A 17,107-nucleotide genomic window follows, 5' to 3' on the forward strand; every position below is an offset into this window, starting at 1 on the left:
CGAGGCGTTACGACAGTACGAGGTGTTACGACAGTACGTGGCGTTACGGGAGCACGAGATGTTACGACAGTCCGAGGCGTTACGATAGTACAAGGCGTTACGACAGTGCAAGGCGTTACAACAGTACGAGTCGTTACGACAGTACAAGGCATTACGGGAGTACGAGACGTCACGACAGTACGAGACTTTATGACAGTACGAGGCGTTACGACAGTACGTGGTGTTACGGGAGTACGAGATGTTACGACAGTACGAGGCGTTACGGTAGTACGAGGCGTTATGACAGTACGAGTCGATACAGGAGTACGAGATGTTACGACAGTATGAGGCATTACAGGAGTACGAGACGTTACGACAGTACAAGACGTTACAACAGTACGAGGCGTTACGAAAGTACGAGACGTTACGACAGTACGAGGCGTTACGGGAGTACGAGGCATTACGACAGTACAGGGCGTTACGACAGTACAGGGCGTTACGACAGAACGAGATGTTACAGGAGTACGAGGCGTTACGACAGTACAGGGCGTTACGACAGTACGGGACGTTACGGGAGTACGAGGCATTACGACAGTACGAGGCGTTACGACAGTATGAGGCGTGACGACAGTACGAGGCGTGACGACAGTACGAGGCGTTACGACAGTACGAGGTGTTACGACAGTACGTGGCGTTACCGGAGTACGAGATGTTACGACAGTCCGAGGCGTTACGATAGTACAAGGCGTTACGACAGTACGAGGCGTTACGACAGTACGAGGCGTTATGACAGTACGAGGCGTTACGACAGTACGTGGCGTTACGGGAGTACGAGGCGTTATGACAGTACAAGACGTTACGTCAGTGCGAGGCCTTACAGCAGTACGAGGCGTTACGACAGTACAGGACATTACGACAGTATAAGACGTTACGAGAGTACGAGGCGTTACGACAGTACGAGGCGTCACGACAGTACGAGGCGATACAGGAGTACGAGACGTTACGACAGTACGAGGCATTACAGGAGTACGAGACGTTACGACAGTACAAGACGTTACGACAGTACGAGGCGTTACGACAGTACGAGGCGTTACGACAGTACGAGGCGTTACGACAATACGAGACATTACGGGAGTACGAGGCGTTATGACAGTACGAGGCGTTACGACAGTACGAGGTGTTACGACAGTACGTGGCGTTACGGGAGTACGAGATGTTACGACAGTCCGAGGCGTTACGATAGTACAAGGCGTTACGACAGTACAAGGCGTTACGACAGTACGAGGCGTTATATGACAGTACGAGGCGTTACGAAAGTACGAGACGTTACGACAGTACGAGGCGTTACGACAGTACGAGGTGTTACGACAGTACGTGGCGTTACGGGAGTACGAGATGTTACGACAGTCCGAGGCGTTACGATAGTACAAGGCGTTACGACAGTACAAGGCGTTACGACAGTACAAGGCGTTATGACAGTACGAGGCGTTACGAAAGTACGAGACGTTACGACAGTATGAGGCCTTACAGCAGTACGAGGCGTTACGACAGTACAGGACATTACGACAGTATAAGACGTTACGAGAGTACGAGGCGTTACGACAGTACGAGGCGTCACGACAGTACGAGGCGATACAGGAGTACGAGACGTTACGACAGTACGAGGCATTACAGGAGTACGAGACGTTACGACAGTACGAGACGTTACGACAGTACGAGGCGTTACGACAGTACGAGGCGTTACGACAATACGAGACATTACGGGAGTACGAGGCGTTATGACAGTACGAGGCGTTACGATAGTACAAGGCGTTACGACAGTACAAGGCGTTACGACAGTACGAGGCGTTATATGACAGTACAAGGCGTTACGACAGTACGAGGTGTTACGACAGTACGTGGCGTTACGGGAGTACGAGATGTTACGACAGTCCGAGGCGTTACGATAGTACAAGGCGTTTACGACAGTACAAGGCGTTACGACAGTACGAGGCGTTACGAAAGTACGAGACGTTACGACAGTACGAGGCGTTACGGGAGTACGAGGCGTTACGACAGTACAGGGCGTTACGACAGAACGAGACGTTACAGGAGTACGAGGCGTTACGACAGTACAGGGCGTTACGACAGTACGGGATGTTACGGGAGTACGAGGCATTACGACAGTACGAGGCGTTACGACAGTACGAGGCGTGACGACAGTACGAGGCGTGACGACAGTACGAGGCGTTACGACAGTACGAGGTGTTACGACAGTACGTGGCGTTACGGGAGTACGAGATGTTACGACGGTCCGAGGCGTTACGATAGTACAAGGCGTTACGACAGTACAAGGCGTTACGACATCACGAGGCGTTATGACAGTGCGAGGCGTTACGACAGTACGTGGCGTTACGGGAGTACGAGGCGTTACGACAGTAAAAGACGTTACGACAGTGCGAGGCCTTACAGCAGTACGAGGCGTTACGACAGTACAGGACGTTACGACAGTATAAGACGTTACGAGAGTACGAGGCGTTACGACAGTACGAGGCGTTACGACAGTACAGGACGTTACGACAGTATAAGACGTTACGAGAGTACGAGGCGTTACGACAGTACGAGGCGTCACGACAGTACGAGGTGATACAGGAGTACGAGACGTTACGACAGTACGAGGCATTACAGGAGTACGAGACGTTATGACAGTACAAGACGTTACGACAGTACGAGGCGTTACGACAGTGCGAGGCGTTACGACAGTATGAGACGTTACGGGAGTACGAGGCGTTATGACAGTACGAGACGTTATGACAGTACGAGATGTTACGACAGTACGAGGCGTTACGACAGTACGAGGTGTTACGGGAGTAAGTGGCGTTACGGGAGTACGAGACGTTACGACAGTACGAGGCGTTACGGGAGTACGAGGCGTTACGGGAGTACGAGGCGATACAGGAGTACGAGACGTTACGACAGTATGAGGCATTACAGGAGAAAGAGGCGTTACGACAGTACGAGACGTTACGACAGTACGAAGCATTACGAGAGTACGAGACGTTACGGCAGTATGAGGTGTCACGACAGTACGAGGCATTATGACAGTACAGGGCGTTACGACAGTACAGGGCGTTACGACAGTACAGGGCGTTACGACAGTACAGGGCGTTACGAAAGAACGAGACGTTATAGGAGTACGAGGCGTTACAACAGTACAGGGCGTTATGACAGTACGGAACGTTACGGGAGTACGTGGCGTTACGACAGTACGAGGCGTTACAACAGTACGAGGTGTTACGACAGTACGAGGTGTTACGACAGTACGTGGCATTACGGGAGCACGAGATGTTACGACAGTCCGAGGCGTTACGATAGTACAAGGCGTTACGACAGTGCAAGGCGTTACGACAGTACGAGTCGTTACGACAGTACAAGGCATTACGGGAGTACGAGACGTTACGACAGTACGAGACGTTATGACAGTACGAGGCGTTACGACAGTACGTGGTGTTACGGGAGTACGAGATGTTACGACAGTACGAGGCGTTACGGTAGTACGAGGCGTTATGACAGTACGAGTCGATACAGGAGTACGAGACGTTACGACAGTATGAGGCATTACAGGAGTACGAGACGTTACGACAGTACTAGACGTTACAACAGTACGAGGCGTTACGAAAGTACGAGACGTTACGACAGTACGAGGCGTTACGGGAGTACGAGGCATTACGACAGTACAGGGCGTTACGACAGAACGAGATGTTACAGGAGTACGAGGCGTTACGACAGTACAGGGCGTTACGACAGTACGGGACGTTACGGGAGTACGAGGCATTACGACAGTACGAGGCGTTACGACAGTATGAGGCGTGACGACAGTACGAGGCGTGACGACAGTACGAGGCGTTACGACAGTACGAGACGTTACGACAGTACGAGGCCTTACAGCAGTACGAGGCCTTACGACAGTACAGGACATTACGACAGTATAAGACGTTACGAGAGTACGAGGCGTTACGACAGTACGAGGCGTCACGACAGTACGAGGCGATACAGGAGTACGAGCCGTTACGACAGTACGAGGCATTACAGGAGTACGAGACGTTACGACAGTACGAGACGTTACGACAGTACGAGGCGTTACGACAGTACGAGGCGTTACGACAGTACGAGGCGTTACGACAATACGAGACATTACGGGAGTACGAGGCGTTATGACAGTACGAGGCGTTACGACAGTACGAGGTGTTACGACAGTACGTGGCGTTACGGGAGTACGAGATGTTACGACAGTCCGAGGCGTTACGATAGTACAAGGCGTTACGACAGTACGAGGCGTTATATGACAGTACGAGGCGTTACGACAGTACGAGGTGTTACGACAGTACGTGGCGTTACGGGAGTACGAGATGTTACGACAGTCCGAGGCGTTACGATAGTACAAGGCGTTACGACAGTACAAGGCGTTACGACAGTACGAGGCGTTATGACAGTACGAGGCGTTACGAAAGTACGAGACGTTACGACAGTACGAGGCGTTACGGGAGTACGAGGCGTTACGACAGTACAGGGCGTTACGACAGAACGAGACGTTACAGGAGTACGAGACGTTACGACAGTACGAGGCGTTACGGGAGTACGAGATGTTACGACAGTCCGAGGCGTTACGATAGTACAAGGCGTTACGACAGTACAAGGCGTTACGACAGTACGAGGCGTTATGACAGTACGAGGCGTTACGACAGTACGAGGCGTGACGACGGTACGAGGCGTGACGACAGTACGAGGCGTTACGACAGTACGTGGCGTTACGGGAGTACGAGATGTTACGACGGTCCGAGGCGTTACGATAGTACAAGGCGTTACGACAGTACAAGGCGTTACGACAGTACGAGGCGTTATGACAGTGCGAGGCGTTACGACAGTACGTGGCGTTACGGGAGTACGAGGCGTTACGACAGTAAAAGACGTTACGACAGTGCGAGGCATTACGACAGTACGAGGCGTTACGACAGTACGAGGCGTTACGACAATACGAGACATTACGGGAGTACGAGGCGTTATGACAGTACGAGGCGTTACGACAGTACGAGGTCTTATTACAGTACGTGGCGTTACGGGAGTACGAGATGTTACGACAGTCCGAGGCGTTACGATAGTACAAGGCGTTACGACAGTACAAGGCGTTACGACAGTACGAGGCGTTATATGACAGTACGAGGCGTTACGAAAGTACGAGACGTTACGACAGTACGAGGCGTTACGACAGTACGAGGTGTTACGACAGTACGTGGCGTTACGGGAGTACGAGATGTTACGACAGTCCGAGGCGTTACGATAGTACAAGGCGTTACGACAGTACAAGGCGTTACGACAGTACGAGGCGTTATGACAGTACGAGGCGTTACGAAAGTACGAGACGTTACGACAGTACGAGGCCTTACAGCAGTACGAGGCGTTACGACAGTACGAGGTGTTACGACAGTACGTGGCGTTACGGGAGTACGAGATGTTACGACAGTCCGAGGCGTTACGATAGTACAAGGCGTTACGACAGTACAAGGCGTTACGACAGTACGAGGCGTTATATGACAGTACAAGGCATTACGACAGTACGAGGTGTTACGACAGTACGTGGCGTTACAGGAGTACGAGGCGTTACGACAGTACAGGGCGTTACGACAGTACGGGATGTTACGGGAGTCTGAGGCATTACGACAGTACAGGGCGTTACGACAGAACGAGACGTTACAGGAGTACGAGGCGTTACGACAGTACAGGGCGTTACGACAGTACGGGATGTTACGGGAGTACGAGGCATTACGACAGTACGAGGCGTTACGACAGTACAAGGCGTTACGACAGTACGAGGTGTTACGACAGTACGTGGCGTTACAGGAGTACGAGGCGTTACGACAGTACAGGGCGTTACGACAGTACGGGATGTTACGGGAGTACGAGGCATTACGACAGTACGAGGCGTTACGACAGTACGAGGCGTGACGACAGTACGAGGCGTGACGACAGTACGAGGCGTTACGACAGTACGAGGTGTTACGACAGTACGTGGCATTACGGGAGTACGAGATGTTACGACGGTCCGAGGCGTTACGATAGTACAAGGCGTTACGACAGTACAAGGCGTTACGACAGTACGAGGCGTTATGACAGTGCGAGGCGTTACGACAGTACGTGGCGTTACGGGAGTACGAGGCGTTACGACAGTAAAAGACGTTACGACAGTGCGAGGCCTTACAGCAGTACGAGGCGTTACGACAGTACAGGACGTTACGACAGTATAAGACGTTACGAGAGTACGAGGCGTTACGACAGTACGAGGCGTCACGACAGTACGAGGCGATACAGGAGTACGAGACGTTACGACAGTACGAGGCATTACAGGAGTACGAGACGTTATGACAGTACAAGACGTTACGACAGTACGAGGCGTTACGACAGTGCGAGGCGTTACGACAGTACGAGACGTTACGGGAGTACGAGGCGTTATGACAGTACGAGACGTTATGACAGTACGAGACGTTACGACAGTACGAGGCGTTACGACAGTACGAGGTGTTACGGGAGTAAGTGGCGTTACGGGAGTACGAGACGTTACGACAGTACGAGGCGTTACGGGAGTACGAGGCGATACAGGAGTACGAGGCATTATGACAGTACAGGGCGTTACGACAGTACAGGGCGTTACGACAGAACGAGACGTTATAGGAGTACGAGTCGTTACAACAGTACAGGGCGTTATGACAGTACGGAACGTTACGGGAGTACGAGGCGTTACGACAGTACGAGGCGTTACAACAGTACGAGGTGTTACGACAGTACGAGGTGTTACGACAGTACGTGGCATTACGGGAGCACGAGATGTTACGACAGTCCGAGGCGTTACGATAGTACAAGGCGTTACGACAGTGCAAGGCGTTACGACAGTACGAGTCGTTACGACAGTACAAGGCATTACGGGAGTACGAGACGTTACGACAGTACGAGACGTTATGACAGTACGAGGCGTTACGACAGTACGTGGTGTTACGGGAGTACGAGATGTTACGACAGTACGAGGCGTTACGGTAGTACGAGGCGTTATGACAGTACGAGTCGATACAGGAGTACGAGACGTTACGACAGTATGAGGCATTACAGGAGTACGAGGCATTACGACAGTACAGGGCGTTACGACAGTACGGGACGTTACGGGAGTACGAGGCATTACGACAGTACGAGGCGTTACGACAGTATGAGGCGTGACGACAGTACGAGGCGTGACGACAGTACGAGGCGTTACGACAGTACGAGACGTTACGACAGTACGAGGCCTTACAGCAGTACGAGGCCTTACGACAGTACAGGACATTACGACAGTATAAGACGTTACGAGAGTACGAGGCGTTACGACAGTACGAGGCGTCACGACAGTACGAGGCGATACAGGAGTACGAGACGTTACGACAGTACGAGGCATTACAGGAGTACGAGACGTTACGACAGTACGAGACGTTACGACAGTACGAGGCGTTACGACAGTACGAGGCGGTACGACAGTACGAGGCGTTACGACAATACGAGACATTACAGGAGTACGAGGCGTTATGACAGTACGAGGCGTTACGACAGTACGAGGTGTTACGACAGTACGTGGCGTTACGGGAGTACGAGATGTTACGACAGTCCGAGGCGTTACGATAGTACAAGGCGTTACGACAGTACAAGGCGTTACGACAGTACGAGGCGTTATATGACAGTACGAGGCGTTACGACAGTACGAGGTGTTACGACAGTACGTGGCGTTACGGGAGTACGAGATGTTACGACAGTCCGAGGCGTTACGATAGTACAAGGCGTTACGACAGTACAAGGCGTTACGACAGTACGAGGCGTTATGACAGTACGAGGCGTTACGAAAGTACGAGACGTTACGACAGTACGAGGCGTTACGGGAGTACGAGGCGTTACGACAGTACAGGGCGTTACGACAGAACGAGACGTTACAGGAGTACGAGGCGTTACGACAGTACAGGGCGTTACGACAGTACGGGATGTTACGGGAGTACGAGGCATTACGACAGTACGAGGCGTTACGACAGTACGAGGCGTGACGATGGTACGAGGCGTGACGACAGTACGAGGCGTTACGACAGTACGAGGTGTTACGACAGTACGTGGCGTTACGGGAGTACGAGATGTTACGACGGTCCGAGGCGTTACGATAGTACAAGGCGTTACGACAGTACAAGGCGTTACGACAGTACGAGGCGTTATGACAGTGCGAGGCGTTACGACAGTACGTGGCGTTACGGGAGTACGAGGCGTTACGACAGTAAAAGACGTTACGACAGTGCGAGGCCTTACAGCAGTACGAGGCGTTACGACAGTACAGGACGTTACGACAGTATAAGACGTTACGAGAGTACGAGGCGTTACGACAGTACGAGGCGTCACGACAGTACGAGGCGATACAGGAGTACGAGACGTTACGACAGTACGAGGCATTACAGGAGTACGAGACGTTATGACAGTACAAGACGTTACGACAGTACGAGGCGTTACGACAGTGCGAGGCGTTACGACAGTACGAGATGTTACGGGAGTACGAGGAGTTATGACAGTACGAGACGTTATGACAGTACGAGACGTTACGACAGTACGAGGCGTTACGACAGTACGAGGCGTTACGACAGTACGAGGTGTTACGGGAGTAAGTGGCGTTACGGGAGTACGAGACGTTACGACAGTACGAGGCGTTACGGGAGTACGAGGCGTTACGGGAGTACGAGGCGATACAGGAGTACGAGACGTTACGACAGTATGAGGCATTACAGGAGAAAGAGGCGTTACGACAGTACGAGACGTTACGACAGTACGAAGCATTACGGGAGTACGAGACGTTACGGCAGTATGAGGTGTCACGAAAGTACGAGGCATTATGACAGTACAGGGCGTTACGACAGTACAGGGTGTTACGACAGAACGAGACGTTATAGGAGTACGAGGCGTTACAACAGTATAGGGCGTTATGACAGTACGGAACGTTACGGGAGTACGAGGCGTTACGACAGTACGAGGCGTTACGACAGTACGAGGCGTTACAACAGTACGAGGTGTTACGACAGTACGTGGCGTTACGGGAGCACGAGATGTTACGACAGTCCGAGGCGTTACGATAGTACGAGGCGTTACGACAGTGCAAGGCGTTACGACAGTACGAGTCGTTACGACAGTAAAAGGCATTACGGGAGTACGAGACGTTACGACAGTACGAGACGTTATGACAGTACGAGGCGTTACGACAGTATGTGGTGTTACGGGAGTACGAGATGTTACGACAGTACGAGGCGTTACGTTAGTACGAGGCGTTATGACAGTACGAGTCGATACAGGAGTACGAGACGTCACGACAGTATGAGGCATTACAGGAGTATGAGACGTTACGACAGTACAAGACGTTACAACAGTACGAGGCGTTACGAAAGTACGAGACGTTACGACAGTACGAGGCGTTACGGGAGTACGAGGCATTACGACATTACAGGGCGTTACGACAGAACGAGATGTTACAGGAGTACGAGGCGTTACGACAGTACAGGGCGTTACGACAGTACGGGACGTTACGGGAGTACGAGGCATTACGACAGTACGAGGCGTTACGACAGTACGAGGCGTTATATGACAGTACGAGGCGTTACGACAGTACGAGGCGTTATGACAGTACGAGGCGTTACGACAGTACGAGGCGTTATGACAGTACGAGGCGTTACGAAAGTACGAGACGTTACGACAGTACGGGACGTTACGGGAGTACGAGGCATTACGACAGTACGAGGCGTTACGACAGTACGAGGCGTTATGACAGTACAAGGCGTTACGACAGTACGAGGCGTTATGACAGTACGAGGCGTTACGAAAGTACGAGACGTTACGACAGTACGAGGCGTTACGGGAGTACGAGGCATTACGACAGTACAGGGCGTTACGACAGTACAGGGCGTTACGACAGAACGAGACGTTACAGGAGTACGAGGCGTTACGACAGTACAGGGCGTTACGACAGTACGGGACGTTACGGGAGTACGAGGCATTACGACAGTACGAGGCGTTACGACAGTACGAAGCGTGACGACAGTACGAGGCGTTACGACAGTACGAGGTGTTACGACAGTACGTGGCGTTACGGGAGTACGAGATGTTACGACGGTCCGAGGCGTTACGACAGTACAAGGCGTTACGACAGTACAGGGCGTTACGACAGTACGAGGCGTTATGACAGTGCGAGGCGTTACGACAGTACGTGGCGTTACGGGAGTACGAGGCGTTACGACAGTAAAAGACGTTACGACAGTGCGAGGCCTTACAGCAGTACGAGGCGTTACGACAGTACAGGACGTTACGACAGTATAAGACGTTACGAGAGTACGAGGCGTTACGACAGTACGAGGCGTCACGACAGTACGAGGCGATACAGGAGTACGAGACGTTACGACAGTACGAGGCATTACAGGAGTACGAGACGTTATGACAGTACAAGACGTTACGACAGTACGAGGCGTTACGACAGTGCGAGGCGTTACGACAGTACGAGACGTTACGGGAGTACGAGGCGTTATGACAGTACGAGACGTTATGACAGTACGAGACGTTACGACAGTACGAGGCGTTACGACAGTACGAGGTGTTACGGGAGTAAGTGGCGTTACGGGAGTACGTGGCGTTACGAGAGTACGAGGCGTTACGACAGTACGAGGCGTCACGGCAGAGGCAATACATTGTGACGTTAACAGAATTTTTCAACAACATAACTTTCAAGTTCTTTCACTCGATCAATTGCTGAACTGATTCATATATCAAAGAAAATACAAGTATTTAATAGAGACGTCTGGACAATGGGTTTATATTTATCTACATGACTTATCTACACAATTGGTAATGAATCAAAAGTAAATATTTCCTCTTTACCTCCTACTTTAGAAGATGAATTGTGTAATTTGGCGTGCGGTCACCGGTGAGATGACGTCTCTTAAATCCATAACGTAGATTACATCTGCTGTGTGCAAACCATTTGATCAAACCACGCCACAACGTTGAAACGTCTGTCTGGCTTCAGAGTTGTACTCCACAGAAAGTCCGAACACTTTCATCTAGAGGTCTCTTACACATCTGCAGGAGTAGGAGTGATTCTTAGACCTGAAAATGTTCATAATAAGCTTTTATTCTTGGTTTGGAGATTAATTCCACTAATTCTCAATTCCTTTTGTTGTATTTTTTCCTTTTTTAGCCATTTACTTTTGAATAAATAATAAATAATTTCATATTAACATAACTGTCATTCAGATTTTCCAGAATTATGTTCACAATAATTATTCATTTAGTGAACGACTTGTAGAACGAAGCCGTTTCTTATCGACGTGACATTCAAATACAAGTTGTTTAACTCTTCCACTGGAAGCATTCAGTGTACTGGGATTAGGATGGAGGAGTAAGGAACCCGGAACGTGCTCGTCTATCAGTGAGGCGATGAAGGAGGAAACATCCATCTGCCTGTATTTAGTTTAACTGGAGTGATTTAGTCAGTGCTGGTCTGTGAAAGACCCTAAAGAGGCTCCTTGACGCATGGCGGATCATTCCAGAGTTAGTTCAGACATGTGAAACGCGTCGTTTCTACCTGGATTGAGATGTATTTAGGAAGCACACACCACCTGATCTCATTTTGTCTCAGAAGCCGCTGCAACGGAAAGACCAGAGATGTTCAGACACAGAAACGGCAGTTTCCAGAGAAACCAGCCTGAGCGGAGACACTGAACTCACCACGGACGGCGTTGGTCTGGAGGTTGCCGAGGTGACGGGGGTGATGGTTATGCTGCTGGTCATTTTGCTCTGAGTGGTCCTGACGGTGGAGTGTTGCCATGGCGAACATGGTCCAGCCGGCGTGTCCTTGCCTGGTCGGAGCGTCAGCACCGGGCTGCTGCAGACCTCGGACGGCCTCTTCAGACCCAGATGGATGTGGATCTTGTTGTCCTCTGTTGTGATGATGTTGCCGTTGTATTTCCTGACCGGTGGCGGTTCGGCTTGCTTCTCCGTGGCCATCTTGATGACGGTGCGTCCTGCCGGGATGTGGTGAGGGTCGGACGCAGCGCAGGCTTCGGCTACCGGCGTGGTGCTGACCGTGATGATGGACACGGGGGACTGAAGGCTGCCAGAGCTGGTGCTCTGCTTCTCTGGACTCTTAGCTCTGGAGATGGTTGCTATGGTGACCGGAGACTTGGCGCGGTCCAGACCTCCTGTCCCGTCACATGTTTTGGCTTTGGCGGTGACGGGGGTGGACGTGGGAACGATGGTGATGCGAGGTTTCTGGAGGCCCAGCGTTGGTATGATGGTGGTCGTGGAGAAGAAGTCCTCGGCGCCTGGACTGGTGATCTCCAGGGTGGCTCTGCTGTTCTGGTGGTCCGGCATCACGCGGATGTGCAGAGGCTGGCCGGGCGTCTGCGACACACTCATGTCTGGGGGACGGGGCGAGGACGTCCTGTTGGTCCTCTCAGGACTGCTGGGAGTCAGCGGGACAGCCTCCTTCTTCGTCCAGGGTATGGAGGACTTCCTCGTCCTGGGTTCTGCAGATGCAGGCGGGTATCGCTGCAGAACCGCTGGCTTCTTCAGACCCTGCAGCCTCAAGTTGCTCATCAGGTGCTTCTCCTCCAGGAAAGACTTCCGGATGAAGCCGGCTGCGGTCTCGTCCTCGGCGGGCTCGCTGGTCAGCAGGTCTGTCTGGACGGCAGTGGACGTAACGGGGACGTCCACCATCCTCCTGCCGTGCAGACCGGGTCTCAGAGCGCGACTGTAGCGCTTGGTGGCCTCCAGCTCCTTGGTGAGGTTCTCTACTTCCTGACCCATCCTCTTCTTCTCCTCCCCCTCCTCCACCAACCTGTGCTTGAGGACAGAAAAGTCCACCTTCAACTGGGACAGCTGGTCTTCCTTGTTCATGAGCTCGTGGATTTTCTCCTTCAGGGCGTGGACGTCTCCCTGCAGCTCTCTGCTTCGGGCCTCCTCCATCTTGCAGCGGATTCTCAGCTCCGCCTCGGGACCGGCCTCGCCCTTCTCCATGGCTTTGCTTCGGGACATCTGACTTTTCATGTCGTCCAACAGCTGAGCCAGAGCGTTGGCTTTGTCCTGCTCTGTTTGGAACTTCTTCTCCAACAGGTCGTACTCGTCCTCCGTCTTCAGTAGATCTCCCTCCACCACCTCCAGCTTCTCCAGCCGGCTCCTCAGCCGTTCCGTCTCCAGCGTCAGCTCTTTCACCTTGTCTTGGTCCGGACGGCTGTCCCGCTGTCTTTGCACGTCCTGTTCCGTCTCCTCCAGTCCATCCAGTCTGGTTTTCATGCCTGTGAGCTCGTTGCTGAGGTCCAGACACTTCTCCTCTTCACTGCTGAGTTTTTGTTTCATCTCCTCCTTCTCCTTGCTGAGACCGGAGATGGTGATCTCCGTCTCTGATTTGAGTTTCAGGAGTTTTTTGCTCTCTTCGATTAACTTCTCTGTAACTTCTGTGACCTTGTCCTGCTCCATGAGCAACATGCGACTCAGATCTTCAGTCTTCTCCTTCTCCTGCTTCAGTCTCTCTGCCAGGTTTTTCCTCTCCTCCGCCAGAATCACGGTGAAGGACTTGAGCTTCATCAGATCGTCTTTGACGAGTGTTTCTGCCTTCTCCAGCTTGGCCTTGGAGCTCTCCAGCTCCTTCAGCTGGCTCTTCAGCCTGTCCAGCTCAGCGGCCATGCTTTTCACCGCTTTCCTCTCCGCCTCCAGGTTGGCGTGAAGCTGCAAGCTCTCCGTTTTGCTCCTGCTGAAGATGGCCTCCAGCTTCTCCAGCTCCGACATTCTCTTCTGCAGCTTGTCTACCTCCAGCTTCAGCTCTTTGCTGTGGTTCTCCTGCTCCTGCAGCTTCTTCCTCAGCTCTCTGCACTGAGTCTCACTTTTCAGGATCTCTGCATCCTTTCCCTCCATCTCCAGCACTTTCTTCCGCAGATTCTCCAGCTCGGCCACGAGAGAAGAACTCCCACATTCTCCTTTGTTGATCTTGTCCCTGAGCTCCTGCAGGGCTTCCTCTGATCTCTGCAGCGCCTTGTTGCTGTCCTCCAGCTCCTCCACCTTCTGCACCAGCCCGGCCATCTTCAGCTTCAGCTGCTGGCTCTGGGATTCCTGGTTGGCCAGCTTGGACGCCATCTCCTCCTGCTTCTGTGTGAACTTTGCTTGTTGATCCTCCAGCTCTGCCTCCATCTTCAGGACCTTCTGGCCCTGGTCCTTGGCGGCGTCGCTTGCTGCTGTCAGCCGCTGATCTTTTTCCTGCAGCTTCTGAGTGAGGTCTTGGATCTTCTGGCTCTGCTGGAGGATCTGCTCGCCGTGCAGCTGCCGTTCGTCTACCAGCATCAGCGTGAAGGACTTGAGCTTGACCAGCTCAGCTCTGACGCTCTCCAGCCTCCGGCTGTGCTCCTTGTCCTGACGAGCCTGGTAGGCCTTCTCCTGCTCCAACAGAGTTTTCAGTCTGGGAAACAGAGACGATGTGAGCAAAGATCAACAGTTAAAAATATCGAGGAATGTACCTTTAAACTCAATAAAATGTGAAATATCTTCATCATCCTCTGCAGAGTAAGGCTGACAACACGTCCAACTGCTACACATGATGGACATCTCTGAGGCCAAACGCATGTGAAGCTCCACACAGTTCTTCTTCTGGAGGACTCCAGCCGTCATGGTGAACGTTTAGCAGCGAGCAGGGACACCTGTTCAGCAGGACGTCCTGAAGACACACAGCCCTGCTGCCCACTCAGCTGTTTACTGCTCCTCAGATCAGACTTAACTCCATCACAGCTGTACTGCTAGATGGTCCGAACACACACCCCTACATACAACAACTCAGCCGCCACATCCAGCTAGTGGTGCCTCACTTTGCTCTTTCTGCCCTCTGAATGAGGACCAAGTCTCTAAACTTCTAGTCAACTCTAAAGCCACTAGCTGTCCTCTGGATCCGGTCCCTACGGACATCCTGCAGAGCATTTTACCTCCAATCAATCTGCAGTAATATTATCATCTCCTCTCTGGAATCCGCTGTCTTTCCCTCTGTCTTCCAGCAACCATCAGGTTCTCCTCTCCACTCTCTGAGCTCGGCATCTCTGGATCTGTCCTCTCCTGGTTCTCGTCCTACCCCACAGGAAGATCCTTCAGAGTATCCTGGTGAGGAGAAGTATCCAGATCACATGAAAACAGGGGAGCCTCAGGGATCGGTGCTCGGCCCTCTTCTCTTTCCACCATACACCTCCTCACTCGGTGCAGTTAGAAGTTCTCATGGCTTCTCCTACCACTGCTATGCAGATGACGCTCAGCTTTTCCTCTCCTTTCCACCAGACGACACAACGTTTCACTGAGAATATCAGCTTGTCTTGCTGATATCTCTGCATGGATGAAGGATCGCCACCTTCAGCTCAATCTGTCCAAGACAGAGCTCATTGTCTGTCCAGCCGATCCTTCCTTACCTCCACAGATACGTGTGAAGCTCCACTCTATCACACTTGTTCCTACGTCTGCTGCCTGGAATCTGGGTGTCATGGTGGATGACCAGCTGACCTTTAAGGTCCATGTTGCCTCGGTTGCCCGTACCTGCCGATATGCTCTCTACAACATCAAGAGAATCAGACGTACCTGACAGAACACATGACTCAGCTTCTGGTCTGACTATGGCTAAGAGCTAACCAAGCTAACTCACACGGTGAGCTAGCTTGGTTGCACGGTGGCATAGTGGTTAGCACTGTGGCCTCACAGCAAGAAGGTCGCTGGTTCAATCCCTGGCTGGGATGAGGTGTGGTCAGTGGCATTTCTGTGTGGAGTCTGCATGTTCCCATGGATGCGTGGGTTCTCTCCAGGTTCTCTGGCTTCCCACTATCCAAAGACATGTTAAGTTAACTGGTTACTCTAAATCACCCCTAGGAGTGACTGGTTGTGTGTCTCTGTGTGGCCCTGCGATGGATGGGTGAGCTTTCCAGGGTGTACCCTGCCTTTCACCCAAAGACCGCTGGGATAGGCTCCAGCTCCCCTGCGACCCTTCATTGGACTAAGCGGTTAGGATAATAAATGAATGAAAGTTTTGGAGCCCCTTGTGGATGAGGGGAGGACTGCAGTTTTTGGCACTTCCACGTAGGCTTGACTTTTGTCCAGCAGAGGTTGCCGCTTGGGTTAGGGTTATCGGACACAGATCAACCCTCGTAAGGCTGTAAAGCCCAGGAAGCATCAGGACTTTTGGAGATAAAATTCCAACATTTCCTGTAAAGAAGAAGGATAATTTCCAGAAAGGCCTCACCTCTCCCTCTCCTGCTCCAGCAGGTTGGTGAAATCATCGCTCTTGTTCATGAAGTCGGCATGTTTCCGTTTCTCGTTGTCCAGCTCCAAGACGGTGCGGCGGTGGCATTTCTCTGCCAGCAGCAGCTGCTCCAGCATCCGTCGGTACGTCTCCTTCTGCTTGTCCTCCAGGCGGTCCAGCTGAGGGAGGGACACGTCAACACTGATTACCACCATGGTCTCACCGTCCAGCTCCACATCTGGAACCCCGAACCCTGAGCTATGGTCACGCTCCCGTTGTGCTGCTGGGGGGATTATCTGCACATAATTCTCAGCTTCATTCAGACATTTCCACCCTGATGGCGTGTTAGTTCAGCCATCTGCCCCTCCATGAGCATGCCCGGCTGTATTTCTGTCATTATTCTGCCTCTTGTTGTCCTGAAATGCTCCGAAATGCTCTGCTGCCTCTAGAATCAGTTATAAAAATAGTAGAATCAGTAGAATTGACATTTTCTTCAGTTTGAAATATGATCAAACTCTATTTTCTCATCTGGTTGCCTGGATACAACATGATGATGGGATTATTGACTTCTCTGACCTCAGCCATCGGCTTCTCGTACACGTCGTCAGCGCTGCTGCTGTGTAGGAGCAGCGTGTCCCTCTGCAGGGCCTGCAGGGGTCTGCTGGGGGCCGCCGAGCCATAGTGGGCCTCCAGGGTCTCTGATCTGGTTCTCTCTGACTTCAGCAGGCCAATGATGTCCTCTCTGGCCTGAGGAGACGCAGCAGAGACATGCAATGTTTTACTTAATAAGACATAACTGGTTTG

At 52.1% G+C, this 17,107-nt stretch overlaps 1 protein-coding gene across 2 annotated transcripts in view; it reads right to left on the bottom strand.

The window, feature by feature from the left end:
* Positions 1–17,107, bottom strand: part of filip1b (filamin A interacting protein 1b) — a 272,262-nt gene that overhangs the window by 39,477 nt on the left and 215,678 nt on the right. For both annotated transcript variants that reach the window (XM_079254952.1, XM_079254951.1), the window contains 3 exons: positions 16,880–17,050; positions 16,304–16,482; positions 11,773–14,494 (listed from right to left, as the gene is read on the bottom strand). In XM_079254952.1, the coding sequence (XP_079111078.1) occupies positions 11,773–14,494; positions 16,304–16,482; positions 16,880–17,050 (3,072 nt within the window). The remainder of the gene's footprint in view (positions 1–11,772; positions 14,495–16,303; positions 16,483–16,879; positions 17,051–17,107) is intronic.

The sequence above is a fragment of the Telmatherina bonti genome (assembly GCF_933228915.1).
Source record: "Telmatherina bonti genome assembly, chromosome: 16".
NCBI lineage: Eukaryota > Metazoa > Chordata > Actinopteri > Atheriniformes > Telmatherinidae > Telmatherina > Telmatherina bonti.